The 18090-nt window shown below is 43.6% G+C and overlaps 1 protein-coding gene across 2 annotated transcripts in view; it reads right to left on the reverse strand.

Moving 5' to 3' along the window:
- The window catches only part of mdga2a (MAM domain containing glycosylphosphatidylinositol anchor 2a), a 769467-nt gene that overhangs the window by 100357 nt on the left and 651020 nt on the right, over positions 1 to 18090 (reverse strand). For both annotated transcript variants that reach the window (XM_080202474.1, XM_080202475.1), the window contains exon 11: positions 3656 to 3833. In XM_080202474.1, coding sequence (XP_080058600.1) covers positions 3656 to 3833 — 178 coding nt within the window. The remainder of the gene's footprint in view (positions 1 to 3655; positions 3834 to 18090) is intronic.

The following is an 18090-nucleotide window of genomic DNA, read 5'->3' on the forward strand; positions in this document are numbered from 1 at the left end:
GGTTATCATTGCTGTCTCAAGGCGTCTCGGTCCTGGGTTCGATTCCCGGCTTGGGCCACTGTCTATGTGGAGTTTGCACCTTTTCCCCTGTCTGCCTGGTTTCCTCCAGGTGTTCCGGTTTCCTCCTACAGTCCAAAGATGTGCAGGTTAGGTAGATTGGCCGTGCTAAATCACCCCTCAGTATCCAGGAATGTGCAGGTTAAAGGGATAAGTGGCGTAAATATGTGAGGTTGCGGGTTGGTGCAGACTCAATGGGCCAAATGACCTGTTTCTGCACCGTAGGGACTCTATGATTTGTAATTCACAAGCCTCCCACGTGCACCTTGCCTGCGCTCCCTCAAAGTCTTCATTGGACTGTGCCTGGTCACTGTCCTCTCCCATATCTCCATCCTCGAAGGAGACATCACACTTCCTTATTCTTCAATACATTTCACTTTAGCAGCACCAGGTTTCACAATGCACTGTAAACCACAATGATACGCAAGACCTGAGCTGGGGCGTATCGAATGCCTAGCCGGATCAAGGCACATAAACAACATGTTGATTTGATGTTTTATTTATTCAGCTGTGGGACACGGTCTTTGCTGCCTGGCCAGCATTTATTGCCCATCCCGACTTGCCCTTGAGAAGGTAGTGGTGAGCTGCCTTCTTGAAGTCCAAGTTCTGTGGGTGAACTTACAGTGCCATTCCGGAGGGAATTCCAGGATTTTGACCCAGCAACTGTGTTATCTGTAAGGTATGATTCCGTGACAATGACTACGTCAGGCTGTTGCTTGACTGGTCTGTGATACAGCTCTCCCAATTTTGGCACTAACCCCCAGATGTTAGTAAGGAGGACTTAATGTGATTTATTATTGTCACATGTATTGGGATAAGTGAAAAGTACTTTTTCTTGTGCGCACAAACCTGCCTAACCTGTTCAGCAGTTGATTGAGTCATCCTGTGGCAGAACCATAGAATCCTACAGTGCAGAAGGAGGTCATTCGGCCCATTGAGTCTGTACCAACCATAATCCCACCCAGGCCCTATCCCTGTAATACCATGCATTTAGCCCAGTAAGTCCCCCTGACACTAAGGGGCAATTTAGCATGGCCAATCCACCTAACCTGCACATCTTTGGACTGTGGGAGGAAACCGGAGCGCTCAGAAGAAACCCACGCAGACACAGGGAGAATGTGCAAATCCCACATGGACAGTGACCTAAACCAGGAGTCGTCCCCGGGTCCCTGGCGCTGTGAGGCAGCAGTGCTAACCACTGTGCCACTAAGCCACCCCAGCTACTCTGCATCTGCCTGGATTCCTGGAGGTGAAAGAGGGCATATTTTCAGTGGGTAGCCTTTATTGCTAAGTATCCATCCCTGAAAGTGGTGGCGGACTGAAAAGGCTGGGAAAATAGGATTGCTGAAGTATAAAGGTGTTGTCACAAATTCCCAGAAATCTTTTTTATACCTGAAGGATTATTTGCAGTGGTCACAGGGTATGGTGATTGAATAGAAGTCTTTTCTGTTAATGAAGGTTTCTGTCTGGTCTATTGGAGGGGGCCACATGCATCCAGGCAATGATGTGCAGGAATCCAGTGACTGTCCTTACCGTCTGGACCAGTGTACAAACACACTTAGTGTGGCCCTGTTGAATATGGCATTAGTGACCATCTTGATGCAGTAACAAGCCACGGACTGTGAGATCCCACAGATGTCACTAGTGGATGCCTGGAATGATCCTGAGGTGTGTAAAAGCAGCTTAAACGGCAACCTTCACCACCAGAGCAATAGGTGCCAACCATTTCCCACTGTGTTCCGATCATTCTCCATCAAAGCGACAACATCCCCGGAGAGGAGCAGACACTGTCACTCCAACAATTTTAGGAAGCTGAGCTGGTGAGAAACCCTCTCTGGTGGATCGCATTGTCTAAGGAAAAGAGACTGGTTGTATGTGACTCCGTGCCCTCCTTGTCCTTGTCTCTTGATCCTGGTGCTTCTCTGGGTGTTGCTACTTTGCTCCCAGTGGCTGCAGCTCTCTGGTTCCCTGACACCCATCCTTACTGGAGGGCTCAAGGCTTTACTAAATAAGATGCACTGCAAATTGCTGCATCTATTCTCAGGACCAAAAGCTGAGGAACTGACTTATGAACAGCTTCTTCCTCGCTATCAGACTTTTGAATGGACCTACCTCGCACTAAATTGATCTTTCTCTAAACTCTATCTATGAAGGTAACACTACATCCTGCACCCTCCTGTGCCCTTCTCTATGAACGGTATGCCTTGTCTGTACAGCACACAAGAAACAATATTTTTCACTGTATAGTAATACATGTGACAATAATAAAGCAAATCAAATCAAAACCCCAACTCCTTATTCTGTATATATAAATGTGGGGTCAGAGAGGATACTCAGTCAGAACATGTCTGCCATGCCAGCCAGGTTGGAGAGCCTCCATATTGATACTGCCAATGTCTGCTCATTTCCACCTGCCCTAACAAGCCAGGTTACCTCTCACATGGTTGCTCGTGGTAGCAAAGATTAACCCGGCACTGACTCCCATCTCCTTCTGGTCGGTGAGGTGAAGATCCTCATGCGTCCCTCACAAATTGGAAAAATGTTGGTGAAATCGTAATTAATTGTTGACCCAACAGGCTTAATTACCTTCCCGCCACCTTCACGCCCAGCTTCCTCCTGCCAGCCTGGCTGACTCTGGGAGTAGCCTCCAGTGGTGTGAACACGTCAGGTTTCTTCACCAATGCCATTTGTCATAATTTTCCATCATCTTGGGGGCAGCACGGTGGCACAGTGGTTAGCACTGCTGCCTCACAGTGCCAGGGACCGGGTTCGATTCCTAGCTTGGGTCACCATCTGCGTGGAGTTTGCACGTTCTGCCTGTGCGTATGTGGCTTTCCTCCGGGTGCTCCAGTTTCCTCCCACCGTCCGAAAGACATGCAGATTAGGTGGATTGACCATGCTTAATTGCCCCTTAGTGTCAGGGAGACTAGCTAGGATAAATGCATGGAGTTATGGGGATAGGATCTAGGTGGGATTCTGATCTATGCAGACTTGATGGGTCAAATGGCCATCTTCTGCATTCTGCCCCTCATAGTTCCCAGCCCATCATCAAAGAATGGGCAAAATCCCAGCCTAAATCTCAAAATGTTCAGCATGGAGGTAGCACCAAGAGAACACACAGAGGTGAATCCAGTTCCATAATTCACTCTTTATATACACAATGTTTCAGTGTAGTATTCTTTCCACTTCATTTTGTGTTACAGTGCATTGGTGTGTTTTCAGATTTGACAAGATCTTCAAGTGTCATACACCACTGTGCGTCTTAAAATTAGTCAACGTTCAAGGGCTGAATAAATTGAAACGCAATATTATCAATTACACTAGATTAATAATAATACTAATGAATTACACTGAATCAAAGAGGTTTATAACCCACACAGAACAAAGCATAAAAAGGCCACATCCATGATATATGGTGTGCATTGTAAAAGTTCTATAACAAATGATCTGTATCATAAAAGAGTAAGCTCATAGGTTGCACATTTTTTTAAATTTTAAACAATCTGAGAAATGTTGCATTTGTCTCAAGCAACTCAAATTTCCAGCGCTCTTCATAGCAATTTTCCAAGTTTGAAATGTCTGTCAGCATAAGTCTTACCGTCAGTGTATTTAATCACTCGGATGGTGGAATCACCTTCTCCAAATCGTGTAATCGGTGTCAGGCGAACTTCGTAGGCCTCAGGCTTCAACAGTTCAGTCAGGTTGTGTGTGATTAACTCTCCTGTTTGGATCATATTCCCCGAAATTTCTTGTTCCCACCAACGCTGCTGGCCGGTCTGAAAATGAAGTGGGAAAATTAGACTGGTCAGTACTGGGAATCACCGTAACAGTTCATTTTTTGTTCTAACTACAGTTACACTCAAAGTAAATAGCGAGATATTTGACATGAAAGAAAATAACTTTTTTTTTATTATTCATCATGGGATTTGGGTGTCGCTGGCTGAGCCAGCGTTTATTGCCCATTCCTGACATGGAGATGCTGGCATTGGGCTGGGGTAGGCACAATAAGAAATCTCACAACACCAGGTTAAAGTCCAATGGGTTTATTTGGAATCACGAGCTTTTGGAACACTGCTCCTTGATCAGGTGAGTCATTTCTCAGGGCACTTAAGAGTCAACCACATTACTGTGGATCTGGCATCACATGTGGGCCAGACAGGGAAAACAGTGCCAGCCTGGCACCCTGCCACTGTCTATTGGGCAACCTGGCACGGGCAACCTGGCACACTGGCAGTGCCCACTGAACATCGCGCAGTGTCAAGGGGATGAGGCCCACAGGGGCATAGCCTACTGGGAGGAGGTGGAGCTTGAAGGAGACAGGGACTGTGCATTCTGGGATTGGGGAGGGGGTGGGGGGGGGGGGAGTACGTTTAGCTGGCCCATGCAGGCAAGAGGGCGGCGATTAGGAATGTAAGTGTCAAGATCATTTGGAATGGTAAAAGCTGGAATTCCAGAGTTCGAAGGTACATTGATTCACTGTTAGAAACAAATTCACAGGTTTAATTCTCCTGACACTCCTTTTAAGGCAAGGATAGATAAATTTTTGAACAGTTAAGGAACTAAGGGGTTATGGTGAGCGGACGAGTAAGTGGAGCTGAGTCCACAAAAAGATCAGCCATGATCTTATTGAATGGCAGAGCAGGCTCGAGGGGCCAGATGGCCTACTCCTGCTCCTAGTTCTTATGTTCTTATGACACAGCTACCTGTGTGAGTTATAAATTTCAGTGCAGAAACAATGAAAACATGGCAACTAATAAAAGGTGCATTTACATTTGTATTCACGATGCTACCAGAGAATTAACCAGATATTCATTTATGGGATGTGAGCATCAGTGGCTGGGTTTCCCTATTGCCCTTCCCTTACTGCTCTCCATTTCAGAGGGCATTTAAGAGTCAACCACATTACTGAAATAACAATCAATAATGGTTTCATGGTCATCAGCAGACTTTTAATTCCAGATTTTTTAATTAAATACAAATTTCACCATCGGCTGTGGTGAGATTTGAACCCAGGTCCCTGGAGCATTGGCCTGGGTCGCTAGATTACGAGTCCAGTAACAATACCAGTGCACCACTGCCTCCCTGGCACCAGGGCTGTTCTGCAGGATGCACACTTTCTCTGCACTTGAAAAAGCGTCACACAGCTCCTGTTCAAATAAAACCCGGCTGTAGGATTGGAAGTATTTGATAACTCAGCGGTAGAACTGAAGGAACCTCGTTCTCCCAGCGACAGCAGTAAAAGTAATCTGCTCATCTGAATTCAGTGGAACCTCAGACCATCACCTGGGACAAATGATACCCAATTGGTTAAACCAAGTGAGAAAATAGATCTTGTTCCATATCGGGGAAGTTGCTGTCAATGCATTTTAGATTTAAAACTCCCCTGCAGTCAGTAAAGCAACTCTCAGCTCGGAATTCAATTACTGTTTATCGTTTCTTCAAATATTATAATTTCATGGGTATGTGCTTCCCTGTTAAGAGACACACCAGCCTGTGAATATGGTAAAGCTTCATGCGTAAGGAAAATTAAACAGCTCGAGGATTTTCTACCACAGTTGATTGGTAGGTCCAAATAATCCCACACCATTAATTAATTTGAATGATTTGACATTCTGCATCTGCAAACCAAGTTAGAGTTCAGTTCACCTTTATTATAAAGATGAATGCGATCAATTAAATAATATCCCTCAGGGATATTATTGGTGTAAATACAGTATGAGATGTATGTCACTATCAATAGTGAGCAATTGCAGGATTGCAGGATTGCCAATATTATGGGTGGGATTTTACAACCTCGCTTGTCCCAGAAACCGGAAAAATCCCACCTGAGGTCAACAGACCTCTCCATGGTCCACCCCTCGCCCTTACCAATTCCCAGGACGGTAAAATTCCGGTCACTATGTCTGCTAGAGACATTGTAAACATAATGCCTCAATTTTACTAGTGGGAATCAGATAAGGGTTGGATAATGGGAAGATCTATTGACCTCGGGCAGGATTTTACGGTTTTGGGATGAGCAAGGCCATAAAATCCTGCCCAGTGTAACGTGATCAGTTATGATGGAGCAGCACTTAATGTTACATGACAATACTAAAAAAAACACTTCCGTTACCTGCTCTCAATTATTACATAGAGCATAAAACAGTGGAGCACAGGAACAGGCCCTTCGGCCCATGATGATGTGCTGAACATTTTGGCAAATTAAACTTATCCCTTTTGTCTGCCCTTGGTCCATATCCCTCTATTCCTTACATATTCATGTGCTTATCTAAAAGGCCCTTAAACGCCCCAATTATAACGGCCTCCACCACCACCCCTGGCAGAGTGGTTCCATACACCTACCACTCTCTGCACTAAAAAACTTACCCCTCGCATTTCCTTTGAACTTTCCCCCTCTCACCTTAAGTACATGCCCTCTAGTATTGGACATTTCGACTCTGGAATAAACATTCTGACTTTTAACTGTGAATTACAGTCAAACACCAAAACCCCAAAGTCAATGTGAATGATTGTGGGTAAACATCAAACCTTGGTATCAGCCTTCACGAAGCAGGAAACAAGATGACCAACCTCAAATGAATTGAAATCCCAAACGAACATCCTGCTTCTTCTCCCAGACTGGAATTTAGTTATGTATCTCTGCCCCAAACCTACAACTGAGTAAGAATATAGCCATTGATCTCCACCATTGAAGCAAAATCAATAAATTCCCTTCCCAGCATAGGAAGCATGACAAACACCTCCCCACCTGCCTCCCCTCCACCCCCACCACCATCCCAGCACCCAATCTTCTGGCGGGGTGGGGGGGGGGGGGGGGGTGCGGGGGGCTTGGTCACCCTCCCTTCACTCCAGCAGGGTCATTCCATCAGTTCCCACAAGTGGGGAGGAACTGTAACTGTGTGTTGGGTGGGGAAGGGAAAAGCTAATGGGCCTGGAGACTTCAGTCCTTGGTCTACTAATAGGATCAAAATTATATTCGAATGACCTGCTGCATACGTTAGTCAGCTCCACGCCGATTTCCAGCATGGAGCTGATGGCGCTGGAAATCCGGTATTGGGAGATGCATGGAGGCGTATGAATCAATCATCACTTCCCAGGCTATTATTTATGATGTAATGTCTGGGGGGAAGGGAGGGTTCAGGGGTGGCGATTAGGAGGTTGGCGACTGGAGGGGGAGGCATGCCAATTGATTTCCCAGTATACTGAGCACTCTGCTGTCTATCTCTCCAGCGGGATTAGGCCCCACCCTCTCTGCTAGCATGATTCTCCTGTAAGATAAATTGTGTAACGTGCATTATCCTTCTAAATCTGTAGTGCTGAGAGTACTGTAACTTATCAAAAGTCAGCGCACCCAATAAATGGGTGGGAAAATCTCCCATTTTCCTGTGAGTTTGGCACCTGGATTTATTTTAGGTAAATCGCAGGATATATGTGCATTGTATTGCAGGATCTGCCCTCAACTATGTCCCTGCTGTGTCCCTTACACCCCATTTCCCACATTTCTGCCCTCATTCCTTTGGCTTTCTCCCCCTAACACTTCCCCATCCCCCCCTCACTTTGCAGCCAACCTTTGTTGGCTCACAGTGTAACAAGCATTTGGGGGGATTGGATGAGCAATCCACTGAAATTACTTGGGTGGTACCTGTCGCTTGGTTTCAGACTGCGGTGTGTCTGAGCACAGTTTGCCAAGTGGTTCACATGGACAGTGCACTTACTGAGAACCGGAGAGTGTAAGATAAATAGTGTAAATGCATTATCTTTATAAATCTGTAATACATCATTAAAGATGGGGTGGCACCGTAGCACCGTGGTTAGCACTGCTGCCCCACAGCACCAGGGACCCCGGGTTTGATTCCCGGCTTGGGTCACTATCTGCACGGAGTCTGCACGTTCTCCCCATGTCTGCATGGGTTTTCTCCGGGTTTTCTGGTTTCCTCCCACAGGCCAAAAGACGTGCTGGTTAGGTGCATTAGCCATGCTAAATTCTCCCTCAGTGTACCTGAACAAGTGCTGCAGTGTGGTGACTCGGGGATTTTCCCAGTAATTACAATTCAGTGTTAATGTAAACCTACTTCTGACTAATAAATAAACTTTAACTTTGAAATAAGTGGGGGTGAAGGAATAGCATATTATAACTAATCTTTCCCTGTTAAATCAATGCTCTGCTATTTTGTTAAAAGTTAATAGACGGTCCTGTGACTCTGTTCATCCATGTCTCTAAATAAAAATAAATGGGATAATCTACCAAGCCGGAATCATAATACTTAATATACATAATCATTGACTTTCTCACTAAACACAGACGTTAAACTGAGCTTTACAGATTTTAACCTCATCTGTCTTAATTCCCTTTCCAGACCGAATCAAAAATTTGAAAACACAAAGCCTTTAATTTGTTGGCTCTGAATCTGAAAGTGACTACAGATTTCCCTCCAGGTGAAACAAGCTTGCTGCAGAAATACAATCCAATCTGCTTCAACATGATACAGGAACAAAAGGGTGACTCCGTCTCTTAATAACTTCAGGTTAACTGTTACCCAGAGATAAGGTTGTCAATCCTTCACGTTTGCCCTGTAGTCCTCCGGAATTAAGGGATAATCTCCATGCAGGACGCTACTGTGGGCAAACTGGGAGTACATTTGGAGAAACATTACAAAAAAAATTGTAGTTTCAAAGAAACATTCTTTGAATGCCTTTTTTTTTGTTGAGTGGCTTTAAAAGTAGCGGACCAGGAGAAAACCGACTGTTTGATTGGGATCCAAAAATCATCCAATTGGAAACTGAAATCTATTTGCTTTTCGCATCAATGTGAGGAGGCAGTGCACTTAGAGAATGGACATTTAAACAATCAGTGGTGATGGCATGAAGCAAGGTAGGAGGAGGAAAGAAGCCACATTGTAAAGCCTCCAGAAATATGGTCCAACAGAGTTGGGGACACGACTCAGAGATTGTTCGTACATTGGATTGATTATCTACCCAAATGGCCATGGCTACTTTCAGGAAAGAATTGAGACAACTTTCATAGAACACAGAAACCCTACAGTGCATGGAGAGGCCATTTGGCCTATTCACTCTGCTCCAATCACAATCCCACCCAGGCCCTACCTCATATCCCTACACACTTACCTGCTAATCCCCCTAACTTATGCATCTCAGGACACTAAGGGACAATTTTTAGCATGGCCAATCAATCTAACCTGCACATCTTTGGACTGTAGGAAGAAAGTGGAGCACCCGGAGGAAACCCATGCAGACACAAGGAGAATGTGCAAATTCCACACAGACGGTGATCCAGGCCGGGAATCGAACCTAGGTCCCTGGAGCTGTGAAACAGCAGTGCTAACCACTGTGCTACTGTGCCGCCCTTCATCTGGAGGGTTTGTGAATTTTAGTCAACATAGTTAACGTAATCAATTAGCACTTTAAACATCGAGGTTTTATAAAGTGCTTCAAATGGACAAGTAAGCCTACAGGAGTGCTAAACTGTGAATAGGACAATGCAACTGTAACCTGACAAGGAGCTTGCTGCATCAAAGCACCAGATTCAGGGCAGAATTTTTCTGACTCTGCCTGCCACGGGAATCGTAGTGGGCAGAACATGGACTGCGCAAAGGCTCGGGTAGGATTTTCCAGCCTTGGAGCAAGCGCAGCTGGAAAATCCCACCCCTTGTCTTCAACATATTCAGTCTCTTGCATTTGATGGTGTCTGTCACGCTTCAGATGGCGCACTTCAATGAATAAGGGGAATTTACAAGAGGGAAAGAAAGTCAGTTATTTTCCCTCCCCTATAACCTCAATAGCATTGCCTCTCCCCAGAGGTAAAAGGTGGAGATCTACAAACAACTGAGCTACTTAAAGAACTTGCAACAAGCGGCCTTCAATTGACTTCATGAGATGCCTCTTTAAAACTCCTTCTCCGCAAAGGGTACTTGCTTAGTCACTTTGAAAGGATAGGCAGGCATGAAGCCTTCCTGCACCTCAACAAATGACACTCCACGTCCAAACAATGGCAGATATGTGATCAGGGAATAGTGCATTTGCTTGCTTAATTGTCTCTCCACTGACTCTAACAGTCCTTGGAAACACATTGGTTTTCCACATTCACTGCCCCATATGGCTCCACTGATATCAGGGATTAGCTGTAACTAGAAGTGGAGAATAAGCCCTTGCTTTGCTATTCACACAAATTCCAATGTCATATCAAGCCTGTCTTTTGTGAAAAGTTAATGATGTGCAAACGTAACAATGCCTTTAGAATTCTGTGGCATTTGCATTTCAAACCTTCTCAAATATTTAGGTTATTGGAAATCATTTTGAATTTTCCGACACCATCATCTGACTTGGTGCATTTCCATTTCTGTATAATCTGCAGTAAACTTCAAAAGCTCGTTTGATGCCTAGCTCAGCACACTGCGGACCTCAGAAACATTCACTGCCTGCTTCTTAAATAATATTTAATGAACACACTTATATAAAAAAAGCTTTTACCTCCCTTTTTCTCTGCGGTTTTCTTGATGCATGCACATATTTACTGAGCAAGGATAGGAAGTAGGTGACTTGACAGTGAACGGTTTGGATAGTGCCATAAATTATCGGAACAAATTAGATTACTCGTCGAGTGCTGGTGGGAGTCCAAGATTTGAAACACCACCTTACATTCACTGTCATTCTTTGCGTCATCAAACTTTTTTGAAATTAACATTCTTTTATGAACTAATTTTCTTGCCAAGTATTGAACAGCCTGAATGGATTAACAATGAGTTGGCATTGTCAAAAAGAAAATAAAGTTGGCAGGTATATGCAGTCTCAATGGCAAGTGTTTCCCATGACTACAACATTTTCACATTTAGTATTATGTACAATAGACTACACATGATAAAAGTTTTGCATTCAACATTATACCAGTGACTACCATTCAATAGAAAAGTATTTGATTGGCTGTTAAACATTTTGGCATGGCTGAAAGCATGATTTAAATGCAAGTCTTTGCCATGCTGCACTGTTGAGACTCAAATAAATCATAAATTCACAGAAACTTTGGGTCGGATTTTCACAGAGTCAGAAAGGCTCCTTAAAAGAGTGAGTTGGACCGTGGTGTAAATTTTTGCTGTTAGGGCATAGGGTGTGATTCACTCAAGTGGGAAACTGAAACTCAACATTTGAACCTAATGTTGAGTTCAATCAGACCCTATTTTTGGCTGTTGCAGGAACTCCTGGGAGTCATGAATTGATGGAACATAAATGCTTTTGGAGAACAGATTATGCCTGCTTAAGTGACATGATTAGAAGTTTATTAAATATAAAAATAAACAGACTTAAGTTGTCAGTGAGAGTTAAAAAATGCTCTGGGCTGCTTTGATTGATCGGTCATCTGGTTTAAGTTAGAAAAAAAAGTATCTGTTTGTGGAGTGGTCTTTTCCCAAGGCCTATTGTTATTTCATTATCAATGCTTGGCTGAGTTTCAAAAGTTACAAATACTTCAGCAGAGTTTCCGAGTTCACAGTTGTCTTTTATGGGGGATCTGAACAGAAGTGGTGACCCAAAATGACAAACTTGCTATTTTTTAATAAGGGATTTGTCACCTGAGGACATTCAACAGCTTCTAATGGGCTTCATGAACCGGAGTTTATTCATGATCGAATGCGCATGAATGACAACTGTACGAGATTGTTATCAGTTTTGTTCACCTCTATATGGCTCTTGAAGTCTGCCCGTGGTGGATACTAAGTGAGTGGCTACGGAGGTGGCATTGGAGGTATAAGGGGGATGGGTTGGCATTAAGGGACTAAGGAGGGTTAAGAGGGAGCATGGGGTGGGTGGGGACCATGAAATAGAATGGATGGACATGTTGTTGGGTATGAAGTGAGGAGCTGTGAGGGCCAGAGGCTCTGACAGCTTCTAAAACAGTTGAGTTCATGTCCCAGAGAACCAAGATGGACCTTTTAATCCATCTGCCTTGTGACAGTCTGGGATCTGCTTCCAGAGTCAATAGACCTGATTCTATCCTGCTCCCCCATCTCCCCAGAGTGAAACTCGGGGTTTAATGGCACCCTTTAAATGGGGACAGGAGTGTGGTGACTAGGGGATTTTCACAGTAACCTCATTACAGTGTTAATATAAGCCTACTTATGACACTAATAAATAAACTAAAACTTTAAACTTTGCCCAGAGCCGTTAACACAAGTCAACAAAAAATCCAATAGGAAATTCAGAAGAAAATTCTTGACCCAAAATGTTGAACTCACTAGCACAGAAGTGGTTGAAGTGTAGATGAGGTTCGGAAGAAGCTAGACAAGTATAGAGGGTATGAGGGAATAGAGGGTTACAATTGTCGATTTCAAAGTGGAAAGATGGGAGGTAGTTCAAGCGGCCTGGACTGTTTGGGCTGAATGGCCTGTTTCTGACTTCCCTATCTAGTTTCTGTGCTGCATATCCTATGTGATCCTATGTAAAGATTCTTGGATTTCTCAGTGGAATCAAAGCTCATTTTAATTTCAATTAAATGTCTGATGCTACCAGGTAAATACCTCTGTGATAGTTATATTTTAATATGAGAAGTAGATAAGTGGAAATTCATTAGTCAATACAAGATAACCGTTATAATTTAATTCTGGTTCCCAAGTAAGGCCAAACACTGTACAAACTACAGGTGTATAGAATAAAAATCACTGATGTGCTATAATTTTATACCAATCGCAATAGCAGAGGAAGAATGTCAAATTAAATGTTAAACCTGGCATTTTGCAGCGCAACCAAACTGTTAGGCGGTGTTAAAAAGTATATAATTTTGTGTGTGATTACTTTTTCTCACATCATTGTGGTTACGAACGCTTGAGTGACCCCTTTCTTTGAAATGGCATGGAAAAATCACAAGTGGAAAGTCCTCTAAAGTAATATGATAATTAAGACAAAAATGAACAAGCAGAAACATGCTCATGCACACATTTTGCTCCATTATGTATTGCATTTGTACACACAAAACAATCGGAGCAACTTCCAGTCACACAATATTAAATTAACTGAAGGACTTCACAAATGCATTTCAAATGGAGGAAAATGGAAATCATCTGTTGGAGGTGCCCTGAATTATCAATACTAATCAAAAAAACATTGAATTCTTGGAGCTGCAAAGTAACATCGGTAGAAATTCCCCTCACCCAAATTTCTATCACACTCCCAACTGGCAGTTAACGAAAAGAGAAAGGTTTCATTTAACTTTGCCTGTTCACTATCCCTATTCCCCATGTATGAAAACAAAGAGAACAAAATACAATACAGCGCAGGAACAGGCCCTTCGGCCCACCAAGCTTGTGCCGATACACAGTTTCTATCCCTTTATTCGCCTCCTAATCTTATGAGGATACACCTTGAACATTGTTAATGTGCCTGCTTCCACCATCTCCGTTGGCAGCGGGTTCCAGGCATCTATTACCCTCTGAATGAAAAGCTTTCCCTGCATGTCTCCCCTAAACTTATTATCTCTCAACCTGTGCCTTCTTATAGTCGACTCTTCCACCCTGGGAAAAAAGCCTCTGACTGTTCACCCTTTCTTTGCCTCTCATAATTTTATAGACATCTGTCAGGTCTTTGATTTGATTTGTTACTGTCACATGTATTAACATACAGCGAAAAGCATTGTTTCTTGCATGCTATGTAGACAAAATATACCCTTCATAGAGAAAGAAACAAGAGAGTGCAGAATGTAGTGTTACAGTCATAGCTAGGGTGTAGAAAAAGATCAACTTAACGCAAGGTAGGCCCATTCAAATGTCTGACGACAGCAGGGAAGAAGTTGTTCTTGAGTCAATTGGTGCGCGACCTCAGACTTCTGTATCTTTTGCCCAATGGAAGAAGATGGAAGAGAGAATGTCCGGGGTGCTCGGGATCCTTAATTATATGAGCTGCTTTTCTGAGGCAGTGGGAAGTGTAGACTGAGTCAATGGATGGGAGTCTGGTTTGCATGATGGTGGGCTACGTTCACGACTTTTTGTAGCTTGTTGTGGTTTTGGGCAGAGCAGGAGTCATACCAACTTGTGATACAACCAGAAAGAATGCTTTCTGTGGTGCATCTGCAAATGTTGATGTGAGTCATAGCTGACATGCCAAATTTCCCCAGACTTCTGAGAAAGTAGAGGCATTGGTGAACTTTCTTAACCATAGCGTCAGCATGGCGGGACCAGGATAGTTTGTTGGTACCTGAAACCTAAAAACATGAAGCTCTTAACCCTTTCTACTTCGTCCCGATTGATGTAGACAGGGGCATGTTCCCCTTTATGCTTCCTGAAGTCGATGCCAATCTCCTTCGTTGACATGGAGGGAAAGATTATTGTCACCACACCAGTTCACCAGGTTCTCTATCTCATTCCTGTTCTCTGTCTTGTCATTGTTTGAGCTCCGACCCACTATGGTGGTGTCATCAGCAAACTCGAAAATTGAGTTGGGGGAATTTGGCCACACAGTCATTGGTATATAAGAAGTATAGCAAGGGGTTGAGAACACAGCCTTGTGGGGCACCAATGTTGAGAATGATCGTGGAGGAGGTGTTGTTGCCTATCCTCACTGATTGTGGTCTGTGGGTTAAGAAGTTCAGGATCCAGTCACAGAGGGAGGAGCCGAGGCCCAGGTCACAGAGTTTGGAGATCAGTTTTGTGGGAATAATGGTGTTGAAGGCTGAGCTGTAATCAATAAATAGGAATCTGACATAGGTGTCCTTGTTATCTAGGTGTTCCAGGGTTGAGTGCAGGGCCAGGGAGATGGCGTCTGCCGTGGATCCATTGTAGCGATAGGTGAACTGTAGTGGATCCAGGCAGTCCAGGAGGCTTGAATTGATTCCTGCCATGACTAGTCTTTCAAAACATTTTATAATGATGGACGTCAGAGCCACCGGACAATAGTCATTAAGGCACGCTGCTTGGTTTTTTTTTGGACTGGGATGAGGTCACCTTCTTGAAGCAGATAGAGACCTCAGAGTGTTGTAAAGAGAGGTTGAAGATGTCTGTGAATACCCCCACCAGCTGATCCGTGCAGGATCTGAGCACTCGTCTGGGTACCCCATCCGGGCCAGTTGCTTTCCGTGGGTTGACCTTCGAGAAAGCTGCCCTGACGTCTGCAATGGTGACCTCTGATACAGGTTCATCCAGGGCTTCCAGGATGTCACCCCTCAGACTTCGTCTTTCCAGTGAAAACAATCTGGGTTTATTCAACCTCACCAAACACCTAAAAGCCTCCAAACCAGGCAATATCACGGTAAACCTTCCCTGCGCCCTCTCCAAAGCATCCACATCCTTCTGGTAGTGTGGTGACCAGAACTGCATTCAATATTCCAAACACTGCCAAAGTAAAGTTTTATACAGTTGTAATATAACTTGCCAAATTTTATACCCAATTAATTGACTTCCATTGAGTAACATCATAGTTATTAATGTTCCCACATTTTCAAGGTGATGTTTAAAATATTTTGAGTTGATGGTCACAGATTGAACAAGTCTCAGTGACCCAAAAGATGCTGTATGGCTGGGCCCCATTTGCCTCAACAGTTTTCCATTAAAGAAGTTCTTTACTATTCTGCCTAGCTTTTAAATTAGTTGGCATGAAAATATCATGTTGTATCTACTCTGAAGTTATAAAATGCAGGAGAAGACACACAGATTGTTGGAGAACTATACTGTGCTAGAAATGAAACCCTGCATTCAAAGTTTTAAAGTTTATTTATTAGTGTCACAAGTCGGCTTACATTAACACTGCAATATAGTTACTGTGAAATTCCCCTAGTTGCCACACTCTGGCATCTGTTCTGGCATGCTGAGGGAGAATTTAGCATGGCGAATGCACCTAATCTTTTTTTAAAAATGTATTTATTTGTCATAAGTAAGGCTTACATTAACATTGCAATGAAGTTACTGTGAAATTCCCCTGGTCGCCACACTCTGGCGCCTGTTTGGGCCAATCCACCTAACCAGCACATCTTTCAGACTGTGGGAGAAAACTGGAGCACCCACAGGAAACCCACACAGACATGGGGAGAACTTGCAAACTCCACACAGACAGTGACCCAAGTCGGGAATCAAACCCAGGTCCCTGATGCTGTGAGGCAGCAGTGCCACCGTGCCGCCCCCATGGCTATGGACTAAAATCAATTTGTTTCCTATTTTTAAAGAAGCACAAGATAGAAACAAGAGCAGCATGACAAAACAAAGGGTCTGATGAAGGGTCATCCAGGCTCGAAACATTAGCTCTGTTCTCTCTCCGCTGATGCTGTCCGACCCACTGGGATATTCCAGCACTTCCTGTTTTTGTTTCAGATTTCAACATCTGCAGCCGTTTATTTTTATTTATGAAGAAATCTTCCCTTGTTGAAAGCTGAAGCAATTTGTCAAATCCATCATCTTCGATCCTTCATGCACACTCTGATTGAGTGGCTATTTGTTTAATTTGTATCGGTTGAATTATGTACCATTGGCAGGCCTTGGTTTTAAAATTCTCATCCTGGTTTTCACGGCTGTCCATGTCCTCTGCCTTCCTTTCTCTGTAGCCTAATTCAGTCTTGCAACCCTCTGAGATCTCTGCATGCCTTCAACTCTGGCCTCTTACCCACCTGTTCATCACAGGTAAGGTCAACTCTGATCAGTTCCTCGTATGTCTCGCCACCCACATTCCTCTTCTCTCTCTAATTCGACTTTCCTTTAGAAAAAAAGTTCCTCCCAACTCACTTAGAACTGAACTTCCTAAACTATTAAACAATTAAACTATGAAACCTTCTATCTTCCATTCACCACAATATGCTTGACCACATCCCTCACCTACACCGTTGATCACTTAGTCCCATTAAAACCATTTGTCTTACCATGACCATTCCCCCAGTACGCCTCTCAATTCTGCTCCATGACATCTCAGTGTGACAATATTGTGCCTTTAATAAATGTATTTGTGTCATGTTTCTTGTGAAAGATATGTTTAAAATTCAACTTTGGCTTATGATGCTGATTTATTTCAGGCAGCCTGCAAGTGGAGAATGCGGAAGAATAATTTATCCTAGTTGTTGGGGTATTTGTTTTCATCTGAGCTAATGCAGTTTATTTTTCGGGTTGTCCCCTTGGGTTCCAGAGCACAGTTTCATTAGGTTGATTGAGTCGAGTGGGTCATGTGCTACGGGGAGGAGCTAAGTTTATAGAGACAAGCAGGCAGTTTTCTGCTTGGATCTGCAAGGAGCAGGTGTTTTTTTTTCTCTATGAAGGCTGTCATGTGGAACCCGCTAGAAAATAGATATTTCTCTCTGGAGGTGTTCTGGAGGCTCGAGGATCAGCAGCTTATATACCAGTGTGTAAGCCTGTTGTTTACTACCTGATTTTGGAGAGCAGTTTACATCTATCAAAGAAAGAAGAAACACAGAATCCCTACAGTGCATAGGGAGGCCATTCGGCCCATCGAGCCTGCACCAACAACAAACCCATCCAAGCCCTATCCCTATCCCTATCACCCCATATATTTACCCTACTAATCCCCCTGACACTGAGGGGCAATTTTAGGGACAATGAGGAATATTGCTTAAATTGAAACTAGTAAGTACACGAGTACTTAAGAGTTGTATCTTGTCATGTTTAAGTATTTCAATTGGTAAAAGTTGCACTAATTCTTTTTATTATAGTTAAACCATATTTTTAAATTAAAGTTTGTTTCGATAAAACTTCCTGGTGGGATAATAGAATTACACCTGGAGTGAAACACCTTATGCTCACACTAATGCCAAATTCTAAAATAGTTGGGTCTAGCCTGACATCAAAATATACCTTGGAGTTTCTGATCTGGTTCCTAACACAAGGGACACAGAATTGAACTGATAAAGAATCATAGAATTTCTACAGTGTAGAAGGGGGCCATTTGGCCCATCAAGCCTGCACCAACAACAATCCCACCCAGGCTCTATCCCTGTGGCCCTTTGCATTTACCCTGCTAGTTCCCTTGACAGTCAGGGGCAATTTAACATGGGGCAACCTAACCTGCAAATCTTCAGACTGCGGGAGGAAAGTGGAGCAC

This window comes from Carcharhinus amblyrhynchos, chromosome 14 (assembly GCF_965287045.1).
Source record: "Carcharhinus amblyrhynchos chromosome 14, sCarAmb.v2.hapA, whole genome shotgun sequence".
Lineage (NCBI taxonomy): Eukaryota > Metazoa > Chordata > Chondrichthyes > Carcharhiniformes > Carcharhinidae > Carcharhinus > Carcharhinus amblyrhynchos.